Below are 25,328 nucleotides of genomic sequence, written 5' to 3'. Positions count from 1 at the left end.
GAGAGGGAAATGGGGAAATTGGAGAAATAATTTGCGGACTAGGAGAAAATAAATAAATGGGAGGAAATAATATGTGGATCTGCGCAAGAATTAAACAGGAGGAAGAGAAATATAGGAGATATAACTTGGGGACCAGCAAAGAAAAAAAAAATAAATGGGGTAAATAATTTGCGGATAGGTAGAAATAAAATAAACAGGTGAAATAAATTGCTGACCGGAAAAAAATACCGCGAATAGGAGAACTGATTTGCGGACCGGACAAAAATAAATAAATGAGCGAAATAATTTGTGGGCCAACCAAAAAAAATGAATCTGAGAAGTAATTTGCGGACTAGTAAAAAGTACCGTAAATAGTCGTAATAACTTGCGGATCGGTCAAAGTCAATCAATGGGAGAAACAAATGAATGGGGGTATGTAATACTTTGCGGACCGGTGAAAAACAAATGAATGGAACATATAATGTGCGGACCAGCAAAAAATGAAGCTTATCCATGGATTCACGTTGCGATCACGCGATATATTTGAGTGAAAACACGTCACGACTAGAGCAAAATATTTTCGGTTCAGGTTTCGATTCACAGTAATAAATTACGACAGATAATAGGGAGAAGAGGTGTATTCACTGCATAGACAGAGGTAATGCAGTGAAAACTACTACACGGGATGCGTAGGAATGAACGGATTGATTACTTCGTTATCAATCTAGTATCGGGAAGTGATTATTTTCCGTTATAAATCCGCGATTTGGTATTTAATTTGTTGATCGGCAATTCACTTGTTGATATGTGATTTAATGGGGGTGACCAGCATGGCCCCCACGTCCTGAAGCAGGCCCCTAGGCTGGGATATTTTACGGGGGCCCCCCGACCAGACTTTCACGGGGCCCCTTTATGATGAATTTATAGCGTGAAAAAACAAAAAAATTATTAAAATCACACCGGGCCCCAGGGCTGGCGCCTTATCTGCCCACCCCTTGTGGGTGCCATGGTGACCAGATTTCAGTAATGTGAAACCGGGACATGCTGACAATTTTTTTTTGTCAAATGTTGCCTTTTTTCAAACTGATTGCATTATGTTGTGTTCATTGAAAATGGGTGATTCAAACCAAGGAGCCTAGTTAGTACGAACCTCTATAGAGATAGTCGATACTAAAAAAAAGAGAAGAATGAAAAAAATAATATATTAATAGGGGATGTATGGTCAGTACAGATCTTTTTTTTCCTCACTTGAGTCGCATATTGCTCTGTATCCGTGCCTCTGGCCTTTGATCACCCCGATTTCTCTTTCCATGGAGAAGATTGTTAGCAGGTTATTAAGGCCACCCGAGATTCGTGATATTCTATAAATTCGGTCCAGGTACGTAATAGAGAGACTGACTACCTACAGTATTTGAAAAATCGCTTCGTGATTGAGACGACTACGGAAAACGTGAATTTCGTTCAATTGAATGTGAGTCAATTCAACCGGGAAGCAGCACCAGTGAATAAATTTCATTCTGTGCCTACCGATGTGCTAATTGACCTATTCCGACAAGTAGTCACGTGATTATTACACAAGGATACCTTTTTTTTTCTCCTCCCTGTATCTTTACCCCACTGACTAAAGGATTCGTCTTCTCCCTCTCGCCCTTTAAGGGGTCATTTACTTCGTTTACTGACCCCGTTGAGCCTCAAATAACCCTTTTCCCGTGTGTGATTAAGGGGGGAAAATGGGTTATGGATGGGAAAAAGCTGATTTCGTGCTCTTCAATGATTTGAAAACGTGTCACTGGCCGCTTGAGTGATTTGGAACTGAGCCGTGGTGATCTATAAGTATGCTGCGGGTCACTTAAGTCAGAACCGTAACTAGAAGAGGGCGTGGGGGGGGGAACTGCCCTGGGCGGCAGAATTTAGGAGGCGGCAGTTTTACGTGGGAACAAAGTGCACCATTACAAAATTACCGAATTTTAAAGTTGTGGGGGCGACAAATTTATGTTTGGCCCGGGGGGGGGGGGGCATAAATCCTAGTTAATCCTGGCATAAGTGCTCTAGAACTGTGAGAGAGACTCAGGTCACTCAAGTGATCTGTAAATATTGCAAGGGTCACTGAAGTGATCTGAAATGTGCTGCGGGCCACTTCAGTAATCTGGAACTGTGCAGTTCCAGATTACGGCTGAATACCTCTCATGAGAGTCGAGCAGCCAGTTGGTGAGGTTCAAACAGTGCCATGGGTCAGTTAAGTGAACTGAGAACGTGCCGCGGGTAGCTTGTGTGCACTGGAAATGTGCCGCGATGTTCTGTAAATATGCCGCGGTTCTCTTGAGTGACCAGGAAATATGATATAAGTGAATCAAACACTTCATCGCGGGCCATTGGATTGAACTGGAAATGTGTGAAAATAGTTCATTTTCGCAAAACTAGGTTTGAGGTCACGGGCAGCATCAGACCACTCTGAGGGGCTCTATTTGGCCCGCGGATCATGGGTTAAGCTTGTATGTTCTACAGATGCGATCGAGATGCGTGATAGAGATACAATAGGATAATTGGAAAGATCTTTCGATAATTGAGACGTAAACTTTGTTCAACCGAACGTGAGGCAAACACCAGTGAATAAATTTCATTCTACTCCACCGGTATACTAATTGGTCTATTCCGACAAGTAGTCACGTGGCTATTACAATACTCCTCTCTCCCGGCTTCTTTTTTTCCCCTCCCCATATCTTTTCCCCCACGGACTAAAGGGTTCTTCCTCTCTCCCCCCCTGTTTAAGGGGTCATTTACTTCGTTTACTGACCGTTGAGTCCCAAATAACTCTTTTTCCGAGATTAAGAGGAAATCGGGTAGCAAATGGGGGGAAAAGGGAAGATTTCGTGCTCCTCACACACAGTGGTTTGAAAACGTATCGAAGGCCCTTTATTTAAGTGGTCTGGAACAGCGCCGCAAGTATGCTTAAGTGCTCTATAACTGTGCCGCAGTGATCTATAAGGATGCTTAAGTGCTCTATAACTGTGCCGCAGTGATCCATAAGTATGCTTAAGTGCTCTATAACTGTGACGCAGTGATCCATAAGTATGCTTAAGTGCTCTATAACTGTTCCGCAGTATGCTTAAGTGCTCTAGAACGGTGCCGCAGTGATGTGTAAGTATGCTATCTATAAGTCACTCGAGTGATCTGTAAATATACCGTAGGCCACTGAAACGCTCTGGAACTGTTCCGCGGGTCACTCTAGTTGTCCGGCTCAGATTGCGGCAGAATATCTCTCATCAACGTCAAGCAGGAGGTTTGTGAGGTCCAACAACTGACCAGTGATTTCGACCACGGGTCACTTAAGTGATATAAGAATGTTTCGCAGGTAGCTTGAGTGCTCTAGAACTCTGCCGCTCTGATCTGTAAATATACCGCGGTTCTTTTGAGTGACATGAAAATGCCCCACAAGTCAATCAAATGAGGCACCGCGGGCCACTTAATTGATCTGGAAATGTGCCACTTAGTTCATTTTTACAAAACTATTTTTGAGGTCACGGGCCACATCAGATGACGTCGAGGGACACATTTGGCCCGCGGTTGTCTCCAGGTTTAGTTTGTATGCTATACTGATTCGGTCGAGACGCGTGATAGAGACAACACATTAATTGGGACGACTACGGAGAACGTAAATATCGTTCTACCGAATGTGACGCAATTGAACCGGCAAACAACACCACTGAATAAATTTCATTCTGCCCACCGATGTGCAGTGGAATCCCGTTGTAGCGAACTCCAAGAGACCGGAGAAATCACTTCGCTATAACGAAATTTCGTTGTAAAGGAATTTCAGGTTTATGCCTTGTTCCTATGTAAGCTTATCTGGGGGGATTAGAACAGTGTTCGTTAAAACGAGATTTTCGCTATATCGGTATTCGTTAAAACGGGATTCGACTGTACTAATTGGCATGATTCCGATAAGTATTCACGTGGCTATTACAATGCTCCTCCCGGCTTCTCTTTTTTTTCTTTCCCCTCCCCCATAACTTTTGCCCACCGACTAGAGCACAGTTTCCCAAAATTTTTTCCCCATCCTCCCCTTTTTCAGAAAGTTTTTCTCTCATCGCCCCCCAACTGAAGCGTACCCATAGGATCAAATGTTATACCCGTAGCTTCTATCGCCCCCTGGACAATTCCATCTCCCCACTGCGATACACTGGACTAGAGGGTTCGTCTTCTCTCACCTTTTTAAGGGGCCATCTTCTTCGTTTACTGACCGTTGAGTCTCAAATAACCCTTTTCCTGTGATTGAAAGAGAAACGGGTAGTGAATGGGAAAAGGCCGATTTTGTGGTACAATTCCGCGGAGGCTCACGCGTAACACTCTTCTGTCTCCCAAAAACGTGTGTCCACGTCCTGTGTGAATACAGTAAGTGGCTGCATTTCTCATGACTCAGAGTTACAAACGGTATAGCTATTCAATCATTACACTTCACTTCTGAACTATAGATGGCCACACTGAAAAATCAGACACAACACTAGTTACGCACTCAAGAGAGTGACGCTTCCGACACAACTCACTAGGTACTGAGTATCGCCCATGGGCCCATAGACCCGAGTTGTGTTCGGTTTGAAAGAAAGAAAGGTTCTCATGACTGATCTGAAAGCGTGCCGCGAGCCACTCAAATGAACCGGGAATATACCACGGGTTCACTCAAATAATGTGGAACTGCAAAACGGGTCACTTAAGTGGTCTGGGAATGTGTCGCTTAGTTCAATTAGATTTGAGGTCAAGATTCACTACATCAGGTGACTCAAAGGGTCACATTTGTCCCGCGGGCCATGAGTTGCGCTTGTAGATTCCGTCGAGACACGTGCTAGAGACAAGCGATAAATAGGAACGATCTCTCCATAATTGGGATGACTTTGGCGAACGTGGATTTCGCTCAATCGAATGGAAGCAATTCAACCGACAAAAATAACACACCAGTGAATAAATTTCATTCTACTCCACCGATATTCTAATTGGTCTATTCGGACAAGTAGTCACGTGGCTATTACAATGCTCTCCTAACTCCCGGCTTCTTTTTTTTTCTTCCCCCACCCCCACCCACGGAGTAAAGGGTTCATTTTCTCTCGCCGTTTAAGGGGTCATTTACTTCGTTTACTGACCGTTGAGTCTCAAATAACCCTTTTCCCGTGTGTGATTAACAGGGAAAACGGGTTGCGGGTAGGGAAAAGGCCGATTTCGTGCCCCATTTGAAATTCCGCGGAGGATCATGTGTCACACTTCTCTTGTCTCCCAACAACGTGTATCCAGGTCCTGTGTGAATACAGGAAGTGGAGTATTTTTTTCTTTCTTTTTTTGCTTAATCATTTCTATTTTATCTTATTCAAATAAATTTACTTAACCCTTTTTTATCATAAAAAAAAAGAGAAGAAAAAAATGGTTGTCTCGCGCGGTAAACAAGGTGTACCTTGACACCTGTTTATGCAAATGATGTACGTACGGTCGCTGCCTGCGGAAACACACTACAATATTCTACTCTTCTTTCTTTCTTTCTTTTTTTTTGTTCTTTTCTCTTCTACTTTATTATTTCTTATATTCGTGGTTGTCGCTAATAAATATCGCGTCCTGTTTAGGTATATCCTTTATCTGAGGTTGTTGTATTGTTTTGCATTGGAGGGGGGGAGGGAAGAAGAAGAAATTTTTTCCGCCATTTTATTTATTTATTATTCATTTTTCCCTGTGTTTCGTGTCAATTTTTCTGCAGGGTTTTTTTGTAACCACGCTTTGAAGGTTTTTATGTCTTTGAGCTGTATTTTCTTCTCTTCCCCCCCCCCCCCCCCGTTTTCCTCTTGAGAGGTGTTCCGTGCTCAAAGGGTTTAAGTATGTGTATAGCGTGTCGTGGTTCTATTCTGCCCTCCACCATCCCGTTCCGAAAAAAAGGGGGCCCCCATATTTTTTTCGTGTTGTTGGTGGGGAGGGGCGGGCGAGGGGGGGAGCTTATAACCAACGTCAAACAAAAGAGTCATACATATTTATTTCCTGATTTTTAGCGTCTTTCTTTTTTCCCTCGCCTATTTATTATGGGTATTTTTTTGTTTGGATGCGACGGAAGGTGTGATGTTATGGGATGTTGCTAGTCGGCGGTTAAAGAGAGAGAGAGAGAGAGGGAGGTTTTTTACGTCTCATTGTTATAAGATGGGGATGGAAAAGTAAAATAATATATATATGTATAAAAAAGAGTCCGTACGCGAGAAAAAGGTCGTAAAAAACACGGTAACGTGGTTTTCGTGAGTTTTGCCGACTGTGAATCGTAAATCAGGTAGTCTACGATTTGACTCTTTTTTTTTTTGGGTGTAAAGGGTTAAATAAGTGGCGGAGAAAGAAAAGATTCCGAAGAAGAAGAGGAATATGAAGAGAAAACCATGTTTTTTCTTCTCCCTTAGTCTTTGATCTCTTTATTTGAAATGACCGAAAATCGTATCATGATATTTAGATTATCCCTTTTTGTATGTGTGGGGACAAATTAATTTGATTCGGTTTTTTGCTTCTCATTAGCATTTCTTTTTCTGTGATTCAAATTTCTTTAAGCGGTGAACAATTTTTTGAAAAAGTAAATTTAAAAATTTATTGGATTTTATTTTAGAATTTCTACTACGATTCAGTGTCTCTATAGTAGTAGTCTATACAGTCCATCCCGTTATAGCGGAAATCTCGTTTTAATGAACACTTTTCTAATCCCCAAATAAGTTTACATACGAACAATGCTAGGTAATCTGGAATTCCTTTATAACGAAATTTCGTTTTAACGAAATGATTCCTCCGGTCTCTTGGCGTTCGTTGTAACGGGATTCGACTGTATAACGGATGAGTGAAAAAAAAAATTGAAACTCCCGCGTCGATTTACGAATTTATCGGAGTTGCGCAGCCTATACCAGTGGTCATCGATCTTTATGTGCCTAAGGGTGCATGTGCAATTTTTCGTGAGGGCGTACTTATGACCAAATTTATTATTGTCACATACGAGTGATTCATTCATTACCTGTGGCATAGCTGTTTCCTTATGTAGATACTGTACAAGTTGAACTGGATTTCCACTCCAACACGTGGGGCATTCGCCAATTCGCTCTCGCTGTTTTCACCCTCTAAATTAAAACAGTACAAATACGCAATGAGATTATGGGATTTAGATTCTTCATAAGATTGGGGTTCGCGCTAAAAAAACTTTTTTAGGGGGTTTAGGGAGTATAAAATGTAAAATGGAGTTTTCTTAGATTATAACTCATATACCCCAAAGCCGAATGTTTTGCATTGTTCTGCAACGAGCCCTCGGCTGATTGGAAATGTTCTGCTGTTCCCATAATCGTGATTGTACATTTTTCTTAATATTCTTCCAGATTGTTCTGAGCACTGACTGTTTCTCAATGTACGTCGCAGACTTCGGCATATTCTGCTTTGGGGCTCATATAAAGACTATATAAAATTACACACGTTTATATACCCGAACATTAAGTGCTCTTTGGCGAACTCTAATCTAATCCCCTTTGTATGCATTTGTGAGCGGCGGTCAGAGCAGCCTTTAATTTACATTAATACATTGTATGCGGCATTTATAAGTATTACATCGCTGGTACAAGAAAGTTCCAGAACATTCAGTTTTCTCCGAAGAAATGTTGTTTTGTTCACATCTTGAATTATTGCTATTCTCCTCTGCGATTTGTTAAAGGGGTTGGTGCACGCAAATTCTCCAAAGAAAAAAAAAAACCACATTTTCCAATTTTTAAATACTAAGAAATTTTCTGCGTCTAACTGTGTTAGAGTTTTTGTTCTACCTATACTAAAAATATTTTTAAAATATTTTAATACAAAATTTATACTAGCAGCCATTACACATGCTAATGTTTTTCACTAAAATGTGTTTTTCTAAAAACACTAAGTTTTTGTGTTAGATAAGGAATATTTTTTCGGACATCGCTCATTCAAATGTCTTGAAATTTTGTGTGTGCCTCAACACTATAGTGTTATATACTATAACACGAGCTTTTTAGGATTTTATCTGTTGGTTATTTTTGTGTGTGAGTGTGTTGTGTGTGTATATCGAATTTTAACTCCAACAACATGAAACTTTTTCAAAAATAGCCAAAATTCACCCATATTTTGTGCCATAAAAATTTTTTAAAATATAATTAACAAAAAATCCTCGTGTTAAAGTATGTAACACCATAGTGTTGAGAGACACGCAAAAGTTTCAAGACATTTGAATGAGTGATGTTCCTTATCTAACAAAACGCTTAGTTTTGAGAAAAACGCATTTTAGTGCAAAACATTAGCATGTGTAATACCTGCCAGCAGTTTATATTAAAATATTTTTAGTACAGGTAGAACGAAAACTCGAACACGCAGAAAATTAGACGCAGAAAATTTCATAGTATTTAAAAATTGAAAAATGTCTTTTTTGGGGAAAATTTGTGTGCACCAACCCCCTTAAAGAAAACGTGCCTTTATACTCGGAATAAAATTCTCTCTCTCTCTCGCTGTCCTTCAATAAACTGTCAATCGTTGTCTTAGATCTATTAATACCCTTTACGAGATTCCCCGAGAAATTAATATAAACTTTTTTCTGAAGCGAGTGTCTTAAAATTTTCAGTGCGCCATTTTCACGAATCGAGCTTTGCGGGAAGAAAGAAAGAAGAAAAAACGAATTATATTCCAGGGGAACTCTTAAAAATGATATCTAGTCCATACGAGGATATGAAAATAAGTCGAGTGATGCGAGCAAAGGGGAGTGACCTTATACGTTTTTCTAACTGTATTACAATGATAATCTAAAAAAAATACTGAAAAACTACAGCTTAATAATTTTTTAAACTGCCATTCCTCATCATATTCGTGATCTCTGAAAAAAAAAAGAAGTATAAAATTCTGACCGTTGTTTTTCTTTTAATCGCCATATTTCAGCTGACTTAATTTTTTCCCTACCACTGTATATTTATTCTTAACCTTACGTTATCTCCCAAAGCAGAATACGCAAAAATCTGCGATGTAGATCGCAATCAGTGCTACTGAAGAACAATCGGGAAGAATATTGAGGAAAGTGTAGAAAAACACTATTGCGATAATTTTCGCCGCATAACATTTCCAGTCAACTGAGGGCTCGTTGCAGAACAAACAATACAAAACATTCTGCTTTGGGAAAGTTATCTAAGAATAATTTCAGGTGTTCTGTTATCTTCCGTGAAGTTACGAAATTTTTCCACCGCTTCTTCGATTATCCGCCCCCTGATAATCAAGGCCCTACGGTATCATGATGTATGGCGTAATGATGAATCAACCTCATTGCACCAATCAGATAGCTCTTAATGAGGAAAATATGAAATGAAAATTCATTAAATTTTTGAACAATTCATTCTCGATGCCACTGTAGATAATATGATTTTCTTTACTGAGTGGTTCGGATATTTGAAGGTAGTCTATGATCTTAAATAACGTAATCTAAATTGAATTTTTTTAAACATCTCAAAAGAGAAGAGTCTTTTCCGAGGCCTATTTCGTTCTAGACTAGAATATGCCGTAAGGTTTTCGAGATCATATTCGTACTAAAGAGGTACATGGATTTGGTTGAGGGGGGGTGCAGAGAAGAGCTACGCATGCTCTTATTGGCACACGAGGCGAACTTGAATATGATTGCGGCATGGGGCTAATGGATGGAGCACGACCCTTTATTGTTGATAAGTGCATATGGTTGCTCATTTTGGTTCGAATAAGCCCCGTTTCCCGTTTCACTTACGAGTTGAATGGTATTACTATCTCTGAGGCAACTAGGGTCACCAATTTGGGAATTTTCATTGACGAGCGGCTTAGGTTTTCTGAACATTGTTCAGCGATGGCCAAAATATCGAATAGAATGCTCGGGTTCATTCTCAAGAAGGTCTCTTCGGGTTCTTTTTTCCAAAGTCAATTTTCCGCTTTTCAGAGGCTTAGTTCGTCCTGGATTGGGGTGTGCCGTAAGGTTTTGGAGACCATGCCCACAGATGGACATAGATTTGGTTTAGCGGGTGTGCTCATGTTGGCACACGTGGCTAGAACTATAAAGACTTGATTTCTTGACTATGTTTACATTGGGGAAACGCAGGTATCGGGGGAATGTGTCTGAAGCGGTCAAAATTTTCAACGGGAGGGATAAGATGAACCATGAGTTATTAATGCACTGTCAATCAACAGCTTCAACAAGGGGACACCAGTATCGTTTAGTAAGGGTCAATTCCAGGTTTAGTGTCGTAGGGAGTTTTTCTCTAATAGGGAGTAGAGAGTAGTAGTTTACTACACAGGGGAGTAGTAAATTCTAACACAATCGACACGTTTGAAAAGAAGCACAATAGACATAGTGGGATAAATCGAGAAGCTATCCATACTTAGAATATGACAACCATAATCTCTTTTATGGGCAGTGTATTATATAGTATTAATTATTAGTTTTTTTTCTTCTGATATATGCTTTTATATATTGGGTTGTTGTATTCTGGTTATATTTGGCATCCATATTTTTATGGACATATTTTTTTTTCAGCCACCTCGTTGGGGATTTTGCCCTATTTGCATTTATTTGTGTGTGTGTGTGAAAAAGGGGAGAAAAAGAACGAATTAATAAGATGTAGGAACATTATTTCATGAGCAAGACAAATTTAGCCGACACTACTCGTGTTTATAGATACATATACACACACAAAAACAAGTTTTCAAGTGACGAAAGGGGTAGAAAAGACGGGAAAAGGAAACCTTCTCTCTTCTTTCCCAGTCTTAGGGGAAAATCGATAAAATCTTTCATCCACTTGAACTTGTCGATTTATCGCTCAGCGCTCGTTTCCTGCTAAAAATACATCCAGCAAAAATTTTTTATTTTCCTATAAGTTTACGACGCCTTTTCGCTTTCTATTTTTATTTGGCTTGTTATTCGACAGATTTCTTTCGTTTTATCCGAAGAATGATGTATCTCTCAGATGGTCGTCGGTGAACAAACTCCCTCTTGTTTTTATTTCGAGGATTAGACTTTGCTATTTCTCTTAGTATGTCTCGGATGTCTCTGTATTTCTTATAGTGTGGGAATCAGCTCTATTGTTACAGCAATCATCCACTTGTAAACTATAAACAGTATTGCATCATTTCAGTTTAGTTCTTTTGGTTCGTTTTTGTTTTCAAATCATCATTTCCACGGTAGTTCTAATGTAAAGTAGCGTTGAAAAAAGGTAGTCTTTGTTTATGCATGTTAATAATGATATTGTATAGATCAGTGGCTTTCGAAATTTGCTTCGCGGCTCCTAGGGCCATCGCCAACCTTTTGTCAGGGGCGTCGCATCGTGGTGTCGGTATTGATGTGTTCCTGTTCTCAGTGCTTTGAAGTGGTTCTTTTACAAATGCATAATATCTACTGGACCATTCTGGGGAGCCGCGAAAGAACTATGACTAGGTCGAGGGAGCCATGGACCCTAAAAGTTTGAGCAGCACTGGACTAGATTAGATATTAATGGATAGGCAGCAATAAGCAAATTAAAATCATTTTCATACTCTGCATTCAATTCAATGCGCGAAAATGTTTTCCCTCGAAGAACACAATCGTTGACAAAAAACAGTATCCGAAATGAGGTAGTTTTCAAATTGAAGTTACGTAGTTAATAATTCAATTCAAATGTCACTGTTGTAGATGTAATTGTCAAAATTACTGTTGCAACTGTTGGAAAAAAAAATTTGCAATGATAATTGTTAGCTATTGTTGCAATTGTAATCGTAGCACAACTATTGTTGCTGTGATCAATTGCTAAAACCTATGCTAAAATGGATGATTGTTAAAACTTCTGTTGAAATGAATGATTGTTAAAACTTCTGTTGAAATGAATGATTGTTAAAACTTCTGTTGAAATGGCTCGTTAAACAAATGCTGCAATGCGTAATTGTTTAAAATCTTTGTTGAGATGTATAGTTGAGAAATTGTTTTTTTTTGCAAAGGTTATTTTTTTTGTTAACTGAGCCATATGTTGCAAATATAATTTTCGACTGTTCCAAATATAGTTTTCAATAGAGTCATCGTTGCAAATATGACTTTTCAACTGAGACATCGTTGAAAATATAATATAATTTCAATTGAACTACCTCTGCAATCATTGAACCATACTTCCTAAGTTGCAGCGCTGATTGTTTTAACTGAACAATCGTTGCAAATTGTTCATTAAACCATTCTTACAAGTCCGGGAAAGTTAGGGGGGGGGGGAGTTAGGATAATTTTCGTCGAGAAGAAGAAGAGAGGGAAAAAAAACTGCTTGGCTTGTTGACTGGCGCATATAATTTTTTTTGTTTTTCCTTTTTTTTTTTGATTTGTCGAATCATGGGCGTGTATACATAGAACATTCGAGGACATGAGTCTTATGTGAATTAATAATTTGATTAGTGCTAAGCAGGGGTTCCCAATCCGACGCCCGCTGCATCTTAATTGGTCCTTTGGGAACAACCATCAAGATCTCATTCAGTATTATAAATTCAGCGTTCTTAGCGACCGGGAAAGTCAGGGAAAGGAAAAATGGTCCGAGAAAATGTAATATATTTGGCAGAAGTCCGGGAAAACCTCTTTAAGGAAAAAAAACAACAACAACAGAAGCTTGTAAAACATTCGTAAGATTAAGATTTTGAATCACATTTCTCTCTTCAACGGTTTTGGTATCAGAAAGTCAGGGAAATCATGAAGTAGATTTTGGTGGAAACCCTGCATTTAGTAGTTATTTTTGACAATAAGCTTTCACAGCTATACCCAGCGAAATAAATTGCATGTGTGCCCTCAAACACATGAAGGTCAAGGACGATTGGTACAGTCAAACTCGGTGATAAAGACATCGAAGATATCACGTAATTTTGTATTTAGAACCGAGATGTCGTTACGACCGAGGTTGAGGTTTTTAAGATTTTTTTTAAAACAAGAAATACAATCAGATGCAATCAAATACCGAGCATGAAGCTTTTATTCAATGATTATTAGATTGGCCATATTTGATACTGAAAAAAACGGAACATCGCCTATTCTCTTCAAAAATGTTGCCAATTTTTTAAATAACCCCTGGCGAGAAATGCTGATGAATTTGCCAACAGTGCAGAATGAACGCCAGAAACTTGCCACCGGACTTATCCAACACCACCTATAGAGCAAGGCTTCCGCACGAAGCTCGTGACGTCACTGAAGAAGGCCATTTCACTTATTGACATTGGATATAGTAGACCGACGCATGCGATATCTTTACCCTTTCTTTTTGCAGTATATCCAATGGCAATAGGAGAAATGGCCTTCTTCATTGACGTCACAAGCTTCGTGCGGGAGGCCTTGTTCTATAGGTGGTGTTAATTTATCCCGTTCGCCGAGATCTCAGTGGCAGAGCCAAGCTCAGTGGCAGAAATTCAATGCTAAAGCAAATCAACAGGGATTTAAAACGCTTTGGAAAAAAGGGACGTTTTTATTTTGAAAAAAAAGTGGGAAGGACAATGTTATATACGGGAGAATACGGGAATGTCCCGTATATACGATTTATGTCAATGGGCAAGTCGGAACATCAAATATGTAAATTTTTTTTCCATCATTATAAATACAGTATTAAACAACACCCAAACATTCCCTCCATGAGCTGAGCTACTACTACTTAACAGTTCATGCACCTCGTACACATTCCTGTACGGAATTTCTGACGAATTAGTGCGTGTACGTGTTGTGAAGCTTGTTTCTGTTTAATGATTGTTATGTGTAGTGTGTGCTGCCATCCGCGATGAATCTTTTCTAACTACGAGTGAAGTGAGGTGATTGAATAATTGTACCATTTTAGGCCTGCTGCTGTTTGTGCCGAGATTTTTAACGGAGAGATTGGCTTGCATTTGCACCTCGAAAGTGGAAAAAAACAAACTTCAGCCGACCACCACTGTGGCGACGGTGGGGTTGAAACCCGGGTTTTCGCGATGCGAGTCCATCACCATGGCCACTCGCTCGACCACCTGTCGCCTTACAGCGAATGTGCTGACCTGTAACTTTAAAAACTTCTTGGGAAAACGCGCGTGTGTAAAAAGAAAAAAAAAACGAACGGAAGCAAAAGTGTGATTGAAAATGTCGTTATATCCGAGGTCGATGCGTTTTCATTGACGTTCTAAGCCATTTTCGTTAGCATTATTTTCTAACGGAATCAGCTTGGTTCTTCTATTGTTGATGTTATAGTCGAGGTGTTGTCTGAACCGAGGTCATTATAAACGAGTTTGACTGTATTTGAATCTCTACGGGAGGGGGATAATTTTGGTAAAGTCATGCGATTATCCATCGATTAGTGAAGATATTTTATTGTTGGTAAGTGATTGTAGGGCTTACTTACATTTACACCAAAATGCATTGGATAATTAATTATTCTCCTTTTAAGATAAACATTTTCAAAGAATTGTTTTTTGTAATTATTTGAGGAGGAAGAAGAAGAAGAAGAAACAGTAAACGTGGACGATAAGCGTATCCGGAATGGCGTATGTATGGTATGGATGTAAATTTATGGAGAGAGTGATTTACCCCCTAAAACTGTCTTGGGAGCTATCGGGAGGTTTGCTTGCAACGGAAATGTACGTGCCAGAGTTGCCGGTGATCGCGTTCAAGGAATAATGTAAAACGAAGAATTCGAGAAAAGCCGGGGTTGGGGGGGGGGTAAGGAAAGGGGGGGTGACCCCTCCAGCCTCTAGCGTGGACCTTAAATCTTTGCAGTTTTCCTTCAGGTGGATCGTTGGTGTGGATGGAAATGGGTCGAAGGGAAGGAAGCTGGGGGAGGGGGGAAGGTCGCATACTTCCCGTAAAAGTACGAGGCGGTGTTCGGATTGGGGGGGGGGGGGTAAGAAAGAGAGAAGCTGAGTACCTTAGTGATCCTGTGGGGCTTATGTGTAGGGGTAGGGAATAGTCGGTCGTTGGAATAGAAGTATCAGCCGTTCTTGTCACACGAGGGTGTTATTGATTTCTCCTGTGGTTCTTCGGAGCACCCCCCTCCTCTACACTTGTCCCCTACTTCTCTTGTGTTCCCGTTTCTCCAGTTCACGAAAACTCTTAGGTAGAGTTCCTCGGATAGCGACGGGGGGTAGAGTGCTCGGTGTGTTGTGATACATATTGGTAGGGAGGGTAGAGAGAGAAGATATGTATCGGTCCTCAAGGTTTTGGCTCTCTTGTAAGACCGTGGAATAAAGAGTGAATGCGGCTGCTTATAGTCAGGCGGGTGCCTATGTATACGGTTTGTCATCGAATGTGGGGGGGGGGGGGTGTCTCAGTCTGTAGTAATAAACTACAATGAAACATGTATTCTGATGAATGAGAAATCTCATTGCAGATCTTAGTCTCAATCAGGGGGGGGGATCATGATCAATATAATTTTTGCTTGCCACTTTTTTTAAATATTTATTTTCAGGGGGGGGGGGGGAGGGACTTTCATTGTTGTTCGCTGATTTCTTCTTGAACAAACACTGCCTGACCAAAATATTTTTAGCCAGATTTTCATCAATGTTTCACGAAAATCCTCGGTCGATCCAGGAATAGTCGGATGACTCACAGGACTGGTCTCCTATAACTTAACCTAAAGCAGAGGTGTCAAACTCGCGGGCCGCATGCAGACTCCAAAGGAACTAGTGGCGGCCCGCGACGTCCCACCAAGATCCAAAATATAGAATTTATCTCAAAAAACGGCAATGGGAGCAGGCCCGTCATTTAGGGGGGGGGGGGGATTTTTGAAAATACACTAAAAATGATATATATATATATATATACACACACACACATACATTGAGTACATGTGCTTTGCCCCCCCCCCCCCCACCCCCCTGGAAAAAATTGAAATGACGGCTGAGTAGGAGCCGCTGCATATAGGTTAAGTTAGGACAAGGTTACCATATTTATCGCCGATTCGTTAGGGATAATCCAAATTTTCTGCCAAATGCTTGTACGTGAAGATGTCTAACGAATGGATGATATAGAAGCTGCAAAAATGTGTCTTACGATATGTGCAAGCATTTGATTTTTTTTATCAATTAGCATTTTTATATCAAGAAGTATTTTGGTCAAAGGAATAATATTAATAGGTGATGATTTGCGTGTACAGCTGAAAGGAATGTCCTCGATTGTACAGTGTCTCTTAGTAGTGCTGAAAAAAATTTCGGGTACTCAAGAATATGTGATGACTTGGTTTTTTCGGGTTACAATACGGACATGGCTAGCAAAAATACACATTTTTATTCGACTTGCAGAAAAATTTTAGGGAAATATATTCAGACATTCTTTTAAACTGCAATATTTCTACTGCATCTTTTTGTCAGCAGCAGGGTTGGCAAAAACCCGGTTTTTTTCCAGAAAAAATCCAGACCCCTCGCGTCACAATCGGGTCCTAGATATAGTCGCAAAGTTATTAGAAAATTGGGAAATCACAAACCCAATATTTGTATCATAGTTATTATGGAGATGGTAGCAAATATATATTGGAAGGGGGTACTCGGGCTACGGGATCCAAGTTTACGCCTGGGTAAGTACAGACGTTAAAAACGTAGGAAATTTGGGAAAAAACAGCGCTAAATGTTGAGGTATAAAACGTTTTTTTCCCCAACTTTCCTCCGTTTTTCAAATTTGAATATCTCAATGAATATTGCACTTGGAAACATGGAATTTTTTTTGTTGGCATCAAGAGAGACAGGGCAACTTTATAATTTCGTTTTGGGGCTCACGGGGACTGTATAAAAAGTTATTTTTTTATTTTAATTATTGAGCCCCTGAAAACATTAATGATATATCTGAGTACTACACGCTATTTGGGAAACTTTTTCTAATTGGAAGTATACCTCTTGGATAAACGGTAATGTCACACCCTCGGTTTGCTATGCACTCTGTGTAATATCAATTGATGCTGTAAAAATATATTCTATTCATTTCACGCATCTATCCACCGAACGGATGCAAACAAATATAGCGATAGATTAAGGAATAGAGGCCGTCCGCTTGAAGCTAATTAATATCGTCCGTCTTTGCCAGAAACATGAATGTACAAATTTCTAGAACTTGGAAAATGACATTGGAATATTTACTCTACCCATGTTACTTTATGGCAGTTGTTCTCCCAGATTTTCAAGGGGGACAATATGCTTAGCATGTTCGTCATTTTCTGGAATTTATCAACTTGGATCTTGTCGTTGTTTAAATCAGTAATTTCCTCACTAGTTTTCGTTGAATCGACTTGTGTTTCCTCACGTCGAAAAATTTGATCAAAATATGAATTCAAATATTTTCAAATACGGTCACTTATCTGAAATGTTTTGTATAGAAACATAATTTAAGACATCGGTTTAGTCAAATAAATCAAGTTTGTAATTCAACTTCAATAAAGATTGTAATCGAATTTTGATCGTATTGATCAAGTCGGTTAACTCAACTAAAAATTTCAACTGCGATTAACAATTGATCGATTAATCGGACACAAGCCCTTTATCAAAATAGATAATTTTTCTTTCAGTAATTATAATTTAAAACATGAAACACTTTAATCTACATAAAAGTAAGTGTTTTGCTATTTAATATGGCTATCAGGTTAAAAAAAAAAAACTATTTGACAACATTGACAATAAGTTTTTGACTGTTTTAACACTGAGTTGGTTTCTGATGTCAAAAAGCTAAACCCTCTCTGATTCCCTATCTCGCATGTCGCATATTATGAATAAACAGCTCTATTTTGCTTGGCAAATTGAACACAGGTAATGTGTAATAATGTTTAGGTAAACCATACGTTTATATTTTATGTTCTAGACTCTTATGCTGAAAAATTCAAAATTGCAAATTATAATTAATATTTTGTTTTAATTAATGTTTAAAAATAAAACATTTTATATAATATGCAAAAAAAAAAAAAAAAAAAAATTTCTCTCATGTTATATACCTCTATTGTGCTCAAAACATTATCCAAAAGCATTCATTTACGTTTTTGACGGTTTAAACCAGTTTTTGACGCTTTTAAACGAGGCAAAACCGTTCCTAAAAATGAAATATCAAGATGTTTAATTTCTTAATGATAAGACACAGGTGCGACATCCTTTATTGATATTACGGAATTTAGGATGTTTCAATGACTTAAATACCCAGTTTCAAATGGGCAATATTATATAGGATCCTATAAGTTGGCCTAACTTATGGTGGCCAATGAGAGAAAAAAATAAAATTCTGAAGGGGGGGGGGCGGTAGAACAAAACATTTTGGAAACTCTGCTGCTCTATATGGAAAAAGAGTGCCCAGTTGTCACCGACAGCCCTTACATACTAAAAAGAAAAAAGAAAAGAATTATTAATACCCTAAATTTAGTGACGCAATCGCGTCTGAATCGGTCACAATGGCTCCATATGGGGGAAAAACTATTATAGCTCCAAAAAAATGGGGAATTTTTGCGAAGGTGATATTTGTAGCACGTGACTGTATTTCCAAAGGGGTGGAGAAAGAGAGGAAATGTGTTTTACTTCCAACTCCCGCGGAAAAAATGTTCTCTGGTTCCTGCGTACTACCAGCACGCGCAGCTCCTCTCTCTCTCTCTCTCTTCTCTGGATATTTCCCTGCTTCTCGTGGCAGCCCCAGCAAAGTAGTAAAGGTTGGTAGGAAGGTGTGGGAAAAAATCGATAAAGGAAGGGTAAATGACTGCCGAAATGGTGGAATACGCCAGTCAAGGAAGGAAGGAAATCACAAGGGGGTAGGAGGAGGTGCTCCATGTGCCCATACATAGTACATGGACGGACAGTAAGTAAGTAGCGAGTACAGGAAGAGACATACACACATGCCAACCGAAAGGGTTATTGGGTTGGATTTTTAGTTCGTGCCATTCTCTGGCTCACTTCCTTCTTTGATTTCTTTTTCCCGGGTAATTCAAGGTTTAGGGCAGTGGGGCCGAGGGTGTTGCCAATTTTCAGGAACTCAACCCCTTTCCCGCTAAATATAGTACAAAATGTGTCTGGTCTGGTTGTAATAAATTCTGGAACAAAAGTTTCTACATTACCGTAAATTTTTCCTCTCTTTCAATGAATATATATATATTTTTTTTTTCCCCTGAAGTGAATTTACTGTTTTAATTGAATTCGGCGCCGCCCCCTTTTTTTAAATATATTTTTTCTAGGTGTAAATTTTCTTTTACGATTGGAATCTAGAAAGTTTTGAAATTTTTTTGTTCGGGGAATAGAATTGATAAATAATATTAAATAAAAGTTTCTTGAAAACAATCTATGACGTCTACGACATAAAATGTTCGAAATATAGAAACGAGCTGTTGTTTGTATGTAGGGTATAAAGCAGGGCTTGACAGATCGAAAAAAATATTAGGTGCCAACCAAATTTCTTAGTAGCAGGAATGATCTTAATCTCAAGAAAAAAAGGCCTAAATAATGCTTTTCCGGGACTTAAATATCCTTTACCTATGTTAAAAGATACACTGTGATGAAAAAAAAAAAAAATTGTGACATTCAAAAATTTAACGATCACATACAGAAAATTTTATATAGACACCAGTACCAATTTTATTGTCGCCTTTTTTCAACTGTCATGGTTTTTTTCTAAACTATCAAAGTAACAATCGTTTTTTGAAAACTATCATTGCAACAATTGTGTGTTTTTGAAAACAGACATTGCAGCAATTGTGTGTTTTTGAAAACTATCATAGCAACAATCGTGTGTTTTTGAAAACTATCATAACAACAATCGTGTGGTTTTGAAAACTATCATAGCAACAATCGTGTGTTTTTGAAAACTATCATAGCAACAATAGTGTGTTTTTGAAAACTATCATAGCAACAATAGTGTGTTTTTGAAAACTATCATAGCAACAATAGTGTGTTTTTGAAAACTGTAAATTTTTTCAACTATCATTGAATTCTTTTTTAAAACATAGCAATTTTTTTAAAGTATCACAGAAGTTTTTTTTTAAACTATCAAAGTAACAATCGTTTTTGAAAAATATCATTGTAACAATTGTGTGTTTTTGAAAGGAAAGGGGGGGGGGCGATCGCGTGCTGGGATTTGTCAAGGCCTGGTATACGGAGTATACAGCATAAAAGTGGTTCCTCAACTAGGCTCATATATTCCTGGGGGGGGGGGGACACGGGTGAAAATCGAAAGGAAAGGGAAGCCGTGACGGGTGCTTAAAAAGTTAAAAAGACCACAGAAAGCTGTGAAAAAAAATCGTATGTGAATGAGTAGAGCTGCTAAATGAAAAAGAAGTGCGGAAAAAGAACGACTATATATTTTCATAATCCAAAGAAGAACTGCCCATAGAAATCTTGGCCATCTTAACGTATGGACCTATTCGAGCATGACCGGGAGGGCCTACATTATGAGATCTAGGATATTCGAGATTAAGTATGTAAATATGTATGTGAGCTGTTGTTTCTCTGGCTAACTGTTGGTCCAGAACATCTCATTGCCCGGATGGGGGGGGGGGGGTGGAGGTCAGATAGTATGAATAATTTTCGAAAACGATTGTTGCTATGATAGTTTGAAAAAAAGAAGCTTGTTGCTATGATAGTTTGGAAAGAATGTCTCAAAAGAAAGGTTATTGCTATGCAATTTCTCAAAAATTGTATTGCTATGATAGTTTTTAAAAATTGTATTGCTATGATAGTTTTTAAAAATTGTATTGCTATGATAGTTTTTAAAAATTGTATTGCTATGATAGTTTTTAAAAATTGTATTGCTATGATAGTTTTTAAAAATTGTATTGCTATGATAGTTTTTAAAAATTGTATTGCTATGATAGTTTTTAAAAATTGTATTGCTATGATAGTTTTTAAAAATTGTATTGCTATTATAGTTTTTAAAAATTGTATTGCTATTATAGTTTTTAAAAATTGTATTGCTATGATAGTTTTCAAAAAGGATTGTTGTTATGGATGAGTTTGAAAAACGATGGTCGCTATGACAATTTTTTTCAAGAAACATTATTGCTATGATAGTTTTCAAAAACAGTATTTCTTAGATCATTTTCAGAAACGATTTTTACTGTGATAATTTCTTAAAAAAAGTGATTGATACGACAACTAAAAAAAACAAAAAACGATTGCTTACACCAGTGGTGCGCAAACAGTGGGTCGCGATCCCATAAGAGATTCTCCAAATAAGAAACTCCAATATAAAAGATTCTCCAATATAAAAACTTCCAAATAAGAAATTCATTTCCATTTAAAACTATATCAAAACTAAAGAATGCTTTATTCAGCTGAACTAATTACCATGTATCATACAATGTAATTTCATCAAATTCTACTTGCACAATAATCAATATATCGGCTCCGTCATGCCAGAATCCCGAATCCTTGCAAAAAAAAAAAAAAAAAACGCGGGAAATGACGTTTGAATGTTTACTCTACTCATGTTACTCTAAAATGTTTTGTAACGTGTGTTTCTATAGGGATACACATTCGCGTTTCAGTCACAACTTAGATAGCAAAACAAGGTATTCAAACGCTGATAAAAGAAAAGGCAAATTTGTACATTCGTTCTTCTGGCATGTGACGGACGATATCCAGTTAATACTAGAGGGTGACTCGGGGACCGATTTCAAAATTGTATATATCTTGAAAATTAAAAACCCAGAATAGGATGATAAGTAATATGTGAATTTATAGGGGGAAATGTGTCTACTTTTTATGAACAAATTTTTTTAAAGGTCGATTTCAAGTGTAGACTCATTTTGAAATCCGATGATTCTTTCTTAATCACCCTGTATACGAAAATCTAGAACCAACACCTCGCTACAATTTCATCTTGCATAAGGGGCACTAAGTAGCTTACATCAAAAAACGAAAAAAAACGGAGTAAATATTTATATACTGAAAAAAAACTGAATATCCTGGGAAGTCAATATCGCCTAATAAAAATCGAAACAAGTGTTCCGAAAAGGGCTTTCTGGGCAGCGCAGCACATGTATAGTCCTCCGACCACGAGATGAATTTTCGCTGCGTCATGTCACGTCACGTCGGATGATTTTATTCAATTTTTTTTTGGTAAAACGATTGCACATCGAGAAAAGTTCATCAGTGACTGACCTTTCACGATTGTCATGTCCTTCTAAGATAAAATAGAATCGTTTGACGTGACATGACGTGCCGTAGCCAAATCTCATCTCGTAGTAGGAGGACTATACTCACAAACATCGGAATGCCTCGGAAAACCGGGCCATATGGTCACCGATAAAATTATTGGTCAAAAGGGGGGAATTCCTCAAAAAGTTTGCGCACCACTGGTTTGCACGATAGTATTCAAGAAGTACTTATTGCTATGATAGTTTTCGAAAAATAGATATTACTATGATAGTTTTCGAAAAATAGATATTACTATGATAGTTTTCGAAAAATAGATATTACTATGATAGTTTTCGAAAAATAGATATTACTATGATAGTTTTCGAAAAATAGATATTACTATGATAGTTTTCGAAAAATAGATATTACTATGATAGTTTTCGAAAAATAGATATTACTATGATAGTTTTCGAAAAATAGATATTACTATGATAGTTTTCGAAAAATAGATATTACTATGATAGTTTTCGAAAAATAGATATTACTATGATAGTTTTCGAAAAATAGATATTACTATGATAGTTTTCGAAAAATAGATATTACTATGATAGTTTTCGAAAAATAGATATTACTATGATAGTTTTCGAAAAATAGATATTACTATGATAGTTTTCGAAAAATAGATATTACTATGATAGTTTTGAAAAACGATTTTTCGCCATGATAGTTTCCATAAACGGTTTTTGCTATGACATTCTTCGGAAATAGTTATTGCGATGATAGTTTTCAAAACGCACAATTGTTGCAATGATAGCTTTCGAAAACGCACAATTGTTGCAATGATAGCTTTCGAAAACGCACGACTGTTGCAATGATAGCTTTCGAAAACGCACGACTGTTGCTATGATACCTTTCAAAACGATTGTAGCTATGATAATGTTCAAAAACGGTTGTTGCCATAATTTTCCCTACCCCAAAAAACGAATGTCCCTATGATAATGTAAAGAAAAGGTTGATAGTATGATAATGTAAAAAAAACCCGTTGATGTGCTACGATAACTCCCCTCCCCTCCAAAAAAAACATGATTGTTGCTATGATAAGTTTCGAAACGATTGCTATGATGAGTGAGTTTTTAAAAAAAATAGTTATTTCTATGATTGTTTTCAAAAAAAAAGTGGTGCAATGATAAATAACTTTGAAACTTTTTATTTCTATCACAGTAGAGTTTTCAAAAAATCGTTGCTATGATGGCTTTTCAAAATTTATTCATTCATGATGTTTTTTGCTGCTATGATAACTTTCCAAAACCATTGTCGAAAAACAACTGCACATTAATTAATCAATTATTACGGCAAGTAAATCTTATAATAAATGTTTTTAATTTGGTTTGGTTCACAAAAGCATAATAAAAAGCTGTCTTAAGAAACGTAAAAAAAATTAGTGGTGGTTAGCTATTTAAAATAAGAATAAGATTCTTACGCTAAATCTGATGTTTGTGTACCGTTTTTCTTTTAGACAATACACAGAATATAGCTTCATTTGTTAGTCTTCTTGCATGTAAAGCATTACACATTATATGATAATACTGTATCCATCTATTTTTTCACATTGTTATCATATAAAAATTAATTCATGAGACGTGTTCCTATCATTATGCGTTAGACTTCCAACACGATGACTATTCAGGAATATTCATTTCCTCCCCCTCATTAATTATTAATTACCGTATTTGTAGGCGCGTGGGACTCGATTGTTTTCCGTCGAAAAAAACATCAAATTAGATCTGAAAATAATACGTTTTCTTCCAACATTGATGTTTTTTAGTGTTATTATTTGTTATCTGATTATGAGAAATTGCTTATTCATTCACTCATTTTTATTTTTTTTTGCCAGATACCCGTAACATCGACGAAAACTTGTCAGGCAACGTGGATACCTCGCAGCTTCCGAATATCTTCAGCAACCACGACAGCAGTAGCAACCGGGTCCCCCTCAACAACACAAATCACGGTGGGGGCCCGCCTATGGGTCAGCCGGGCCCTCCCCAGGGCGTCGCTTCCAAGAAGGGAATGCTGCCCATGGGACCCCAGCACGAACCGGGCAACATGAGCTTAGCCCCGCCCACCAAAATGTCGCCTTCATCCCACCAGAACCCCGCTGACCTGAACCCCAGTGCCAACGGAAGCACCGGACGGAAGTACCAGTGTAAGATGTGTCCGCAGGTGAGTACACGCTCGTGACTTTTTTTTTTCCTAATTTCTTCAAGAGCTCTTATTCCGAAGCCGTTTTGAAATATAATCAGTTTTCTTGTTTCAATTGTGCGACCGAAATCATGAATTTTCAAAGGTGACGTAAAATACGAATGGATATGTCTCCGGCTAAGTTGCATTCTATGGTCTGGAAGTGAAACATCACTCAAGTTAGATATTTTTCCCTTAATTTAGACAAGACCCTTGAACCGTTGAAACAGTGCGAGTCGTATTTGACATTTTATTACTAAGGCCAGCAAGCAGCTTAGCTACCTAATTCACACGTTACCAAAGAGCATGACATGCGTTGAAGGCCCCTGATTTAGACGATATACGGAAAATTTATTGACAACAATTCACTGACCGAAAATTCACCGACTGAAAAATTGCCGCGATGAAAAGTCATCGTAAACAATTCACCGACAACAGCTCATCACCAGTGAGTGAGTGATTGAGCAAGTGTGAGATTGTGTGAGTATGAATGAATGAGCTAAAGAATAAGCTATTGTGTGAGTGAGTGCTCACCTTGGCTACCTGCTCACTCACTTGCTTAATCGCCTACTCACTTGCTCACACACTCCTGGCCCATTTCCAGGTCATTTAAATTACTCGAAGCGCATTCCCATATCATTTAATTTACCCGTGGCACATTTTCAGATCACCTGAGTGACTCACGGCACATATATAACCTATATATATACCTATATAAAATTGATTTTCTGTGTATATGTTCTCTATACAAATCTACAATTTTAGATGGATCATAGCCAAATTTTGCATATATATCTAACATAGCCGGGATTGAATGATAGGCTACTTTAAAAGTTTGTGATCCCGAAATGGGCGAAAAACTGTGGAACAGTTCCAGTGTTCAATGATTTTTCTTATAATACTGTACTGCAATGTAAACCGATAATTTTGAAAAGTAATTTGTAATTTCATTTTTCTCTAAAACTTTACGGGGTGGTTTAAAACAGAGAAATTAAAAGAAATCCCTAAAAGTTCAAGGAGTATTTTTCACTATTGAAAGAAATTCGGTGGAGCAAAATCTGATTTTGGTA

At 38.0% G+C, this 25,328-nt stretch overlaps 1 protein-coding gene across 4 annotated transcripts in view; it reads left to right on the top strand.

The window, feature by feature from the left end:
• LOC149063571 (uncharacterized) overlaps positions 1–25,328 on the top strand; it is a 202,758-nt gene that overhangs the window by 90,406 nt on the left and 87,024 nt on the right. For all 4 annotated transcript variants that reach the window (XM_089255888.1, XM_089255890.1, XM_089255889.1 and 1 more), the window contains one exon: positions 23,912–24,240. In XM_089255888.1, coding sequence (XP_089112014.1) covers positions 23,912–24,240 — 329 coding nt within the window. The remainder of the gene's footprint in view (positions 1–23,911; positions 24,241–25,328) is intronic.

This window comes from Pholcus phalangioides, unplaced genomic scaffold (genome assembly GCF_987345545.1).
Source record: "Pholcus phalangioides strain wild (caught in Gottingen) unplaced genomic scaffold, Ppha-v1.0 ptg000172l_1, whole genome shotgun sequence".
Taxonomy (NCBI): Eukaryota; Metazoa; Arthropoda; class Arachnida; order Araneae; family Pholcidae; genus Pholcus; species Pholcus phalangioides.
The sequence above is the reverse complement of the archived record's forward strand: the minus strand, read 5'-3'. Positions and strand labels throughout refer to the sequence as shown.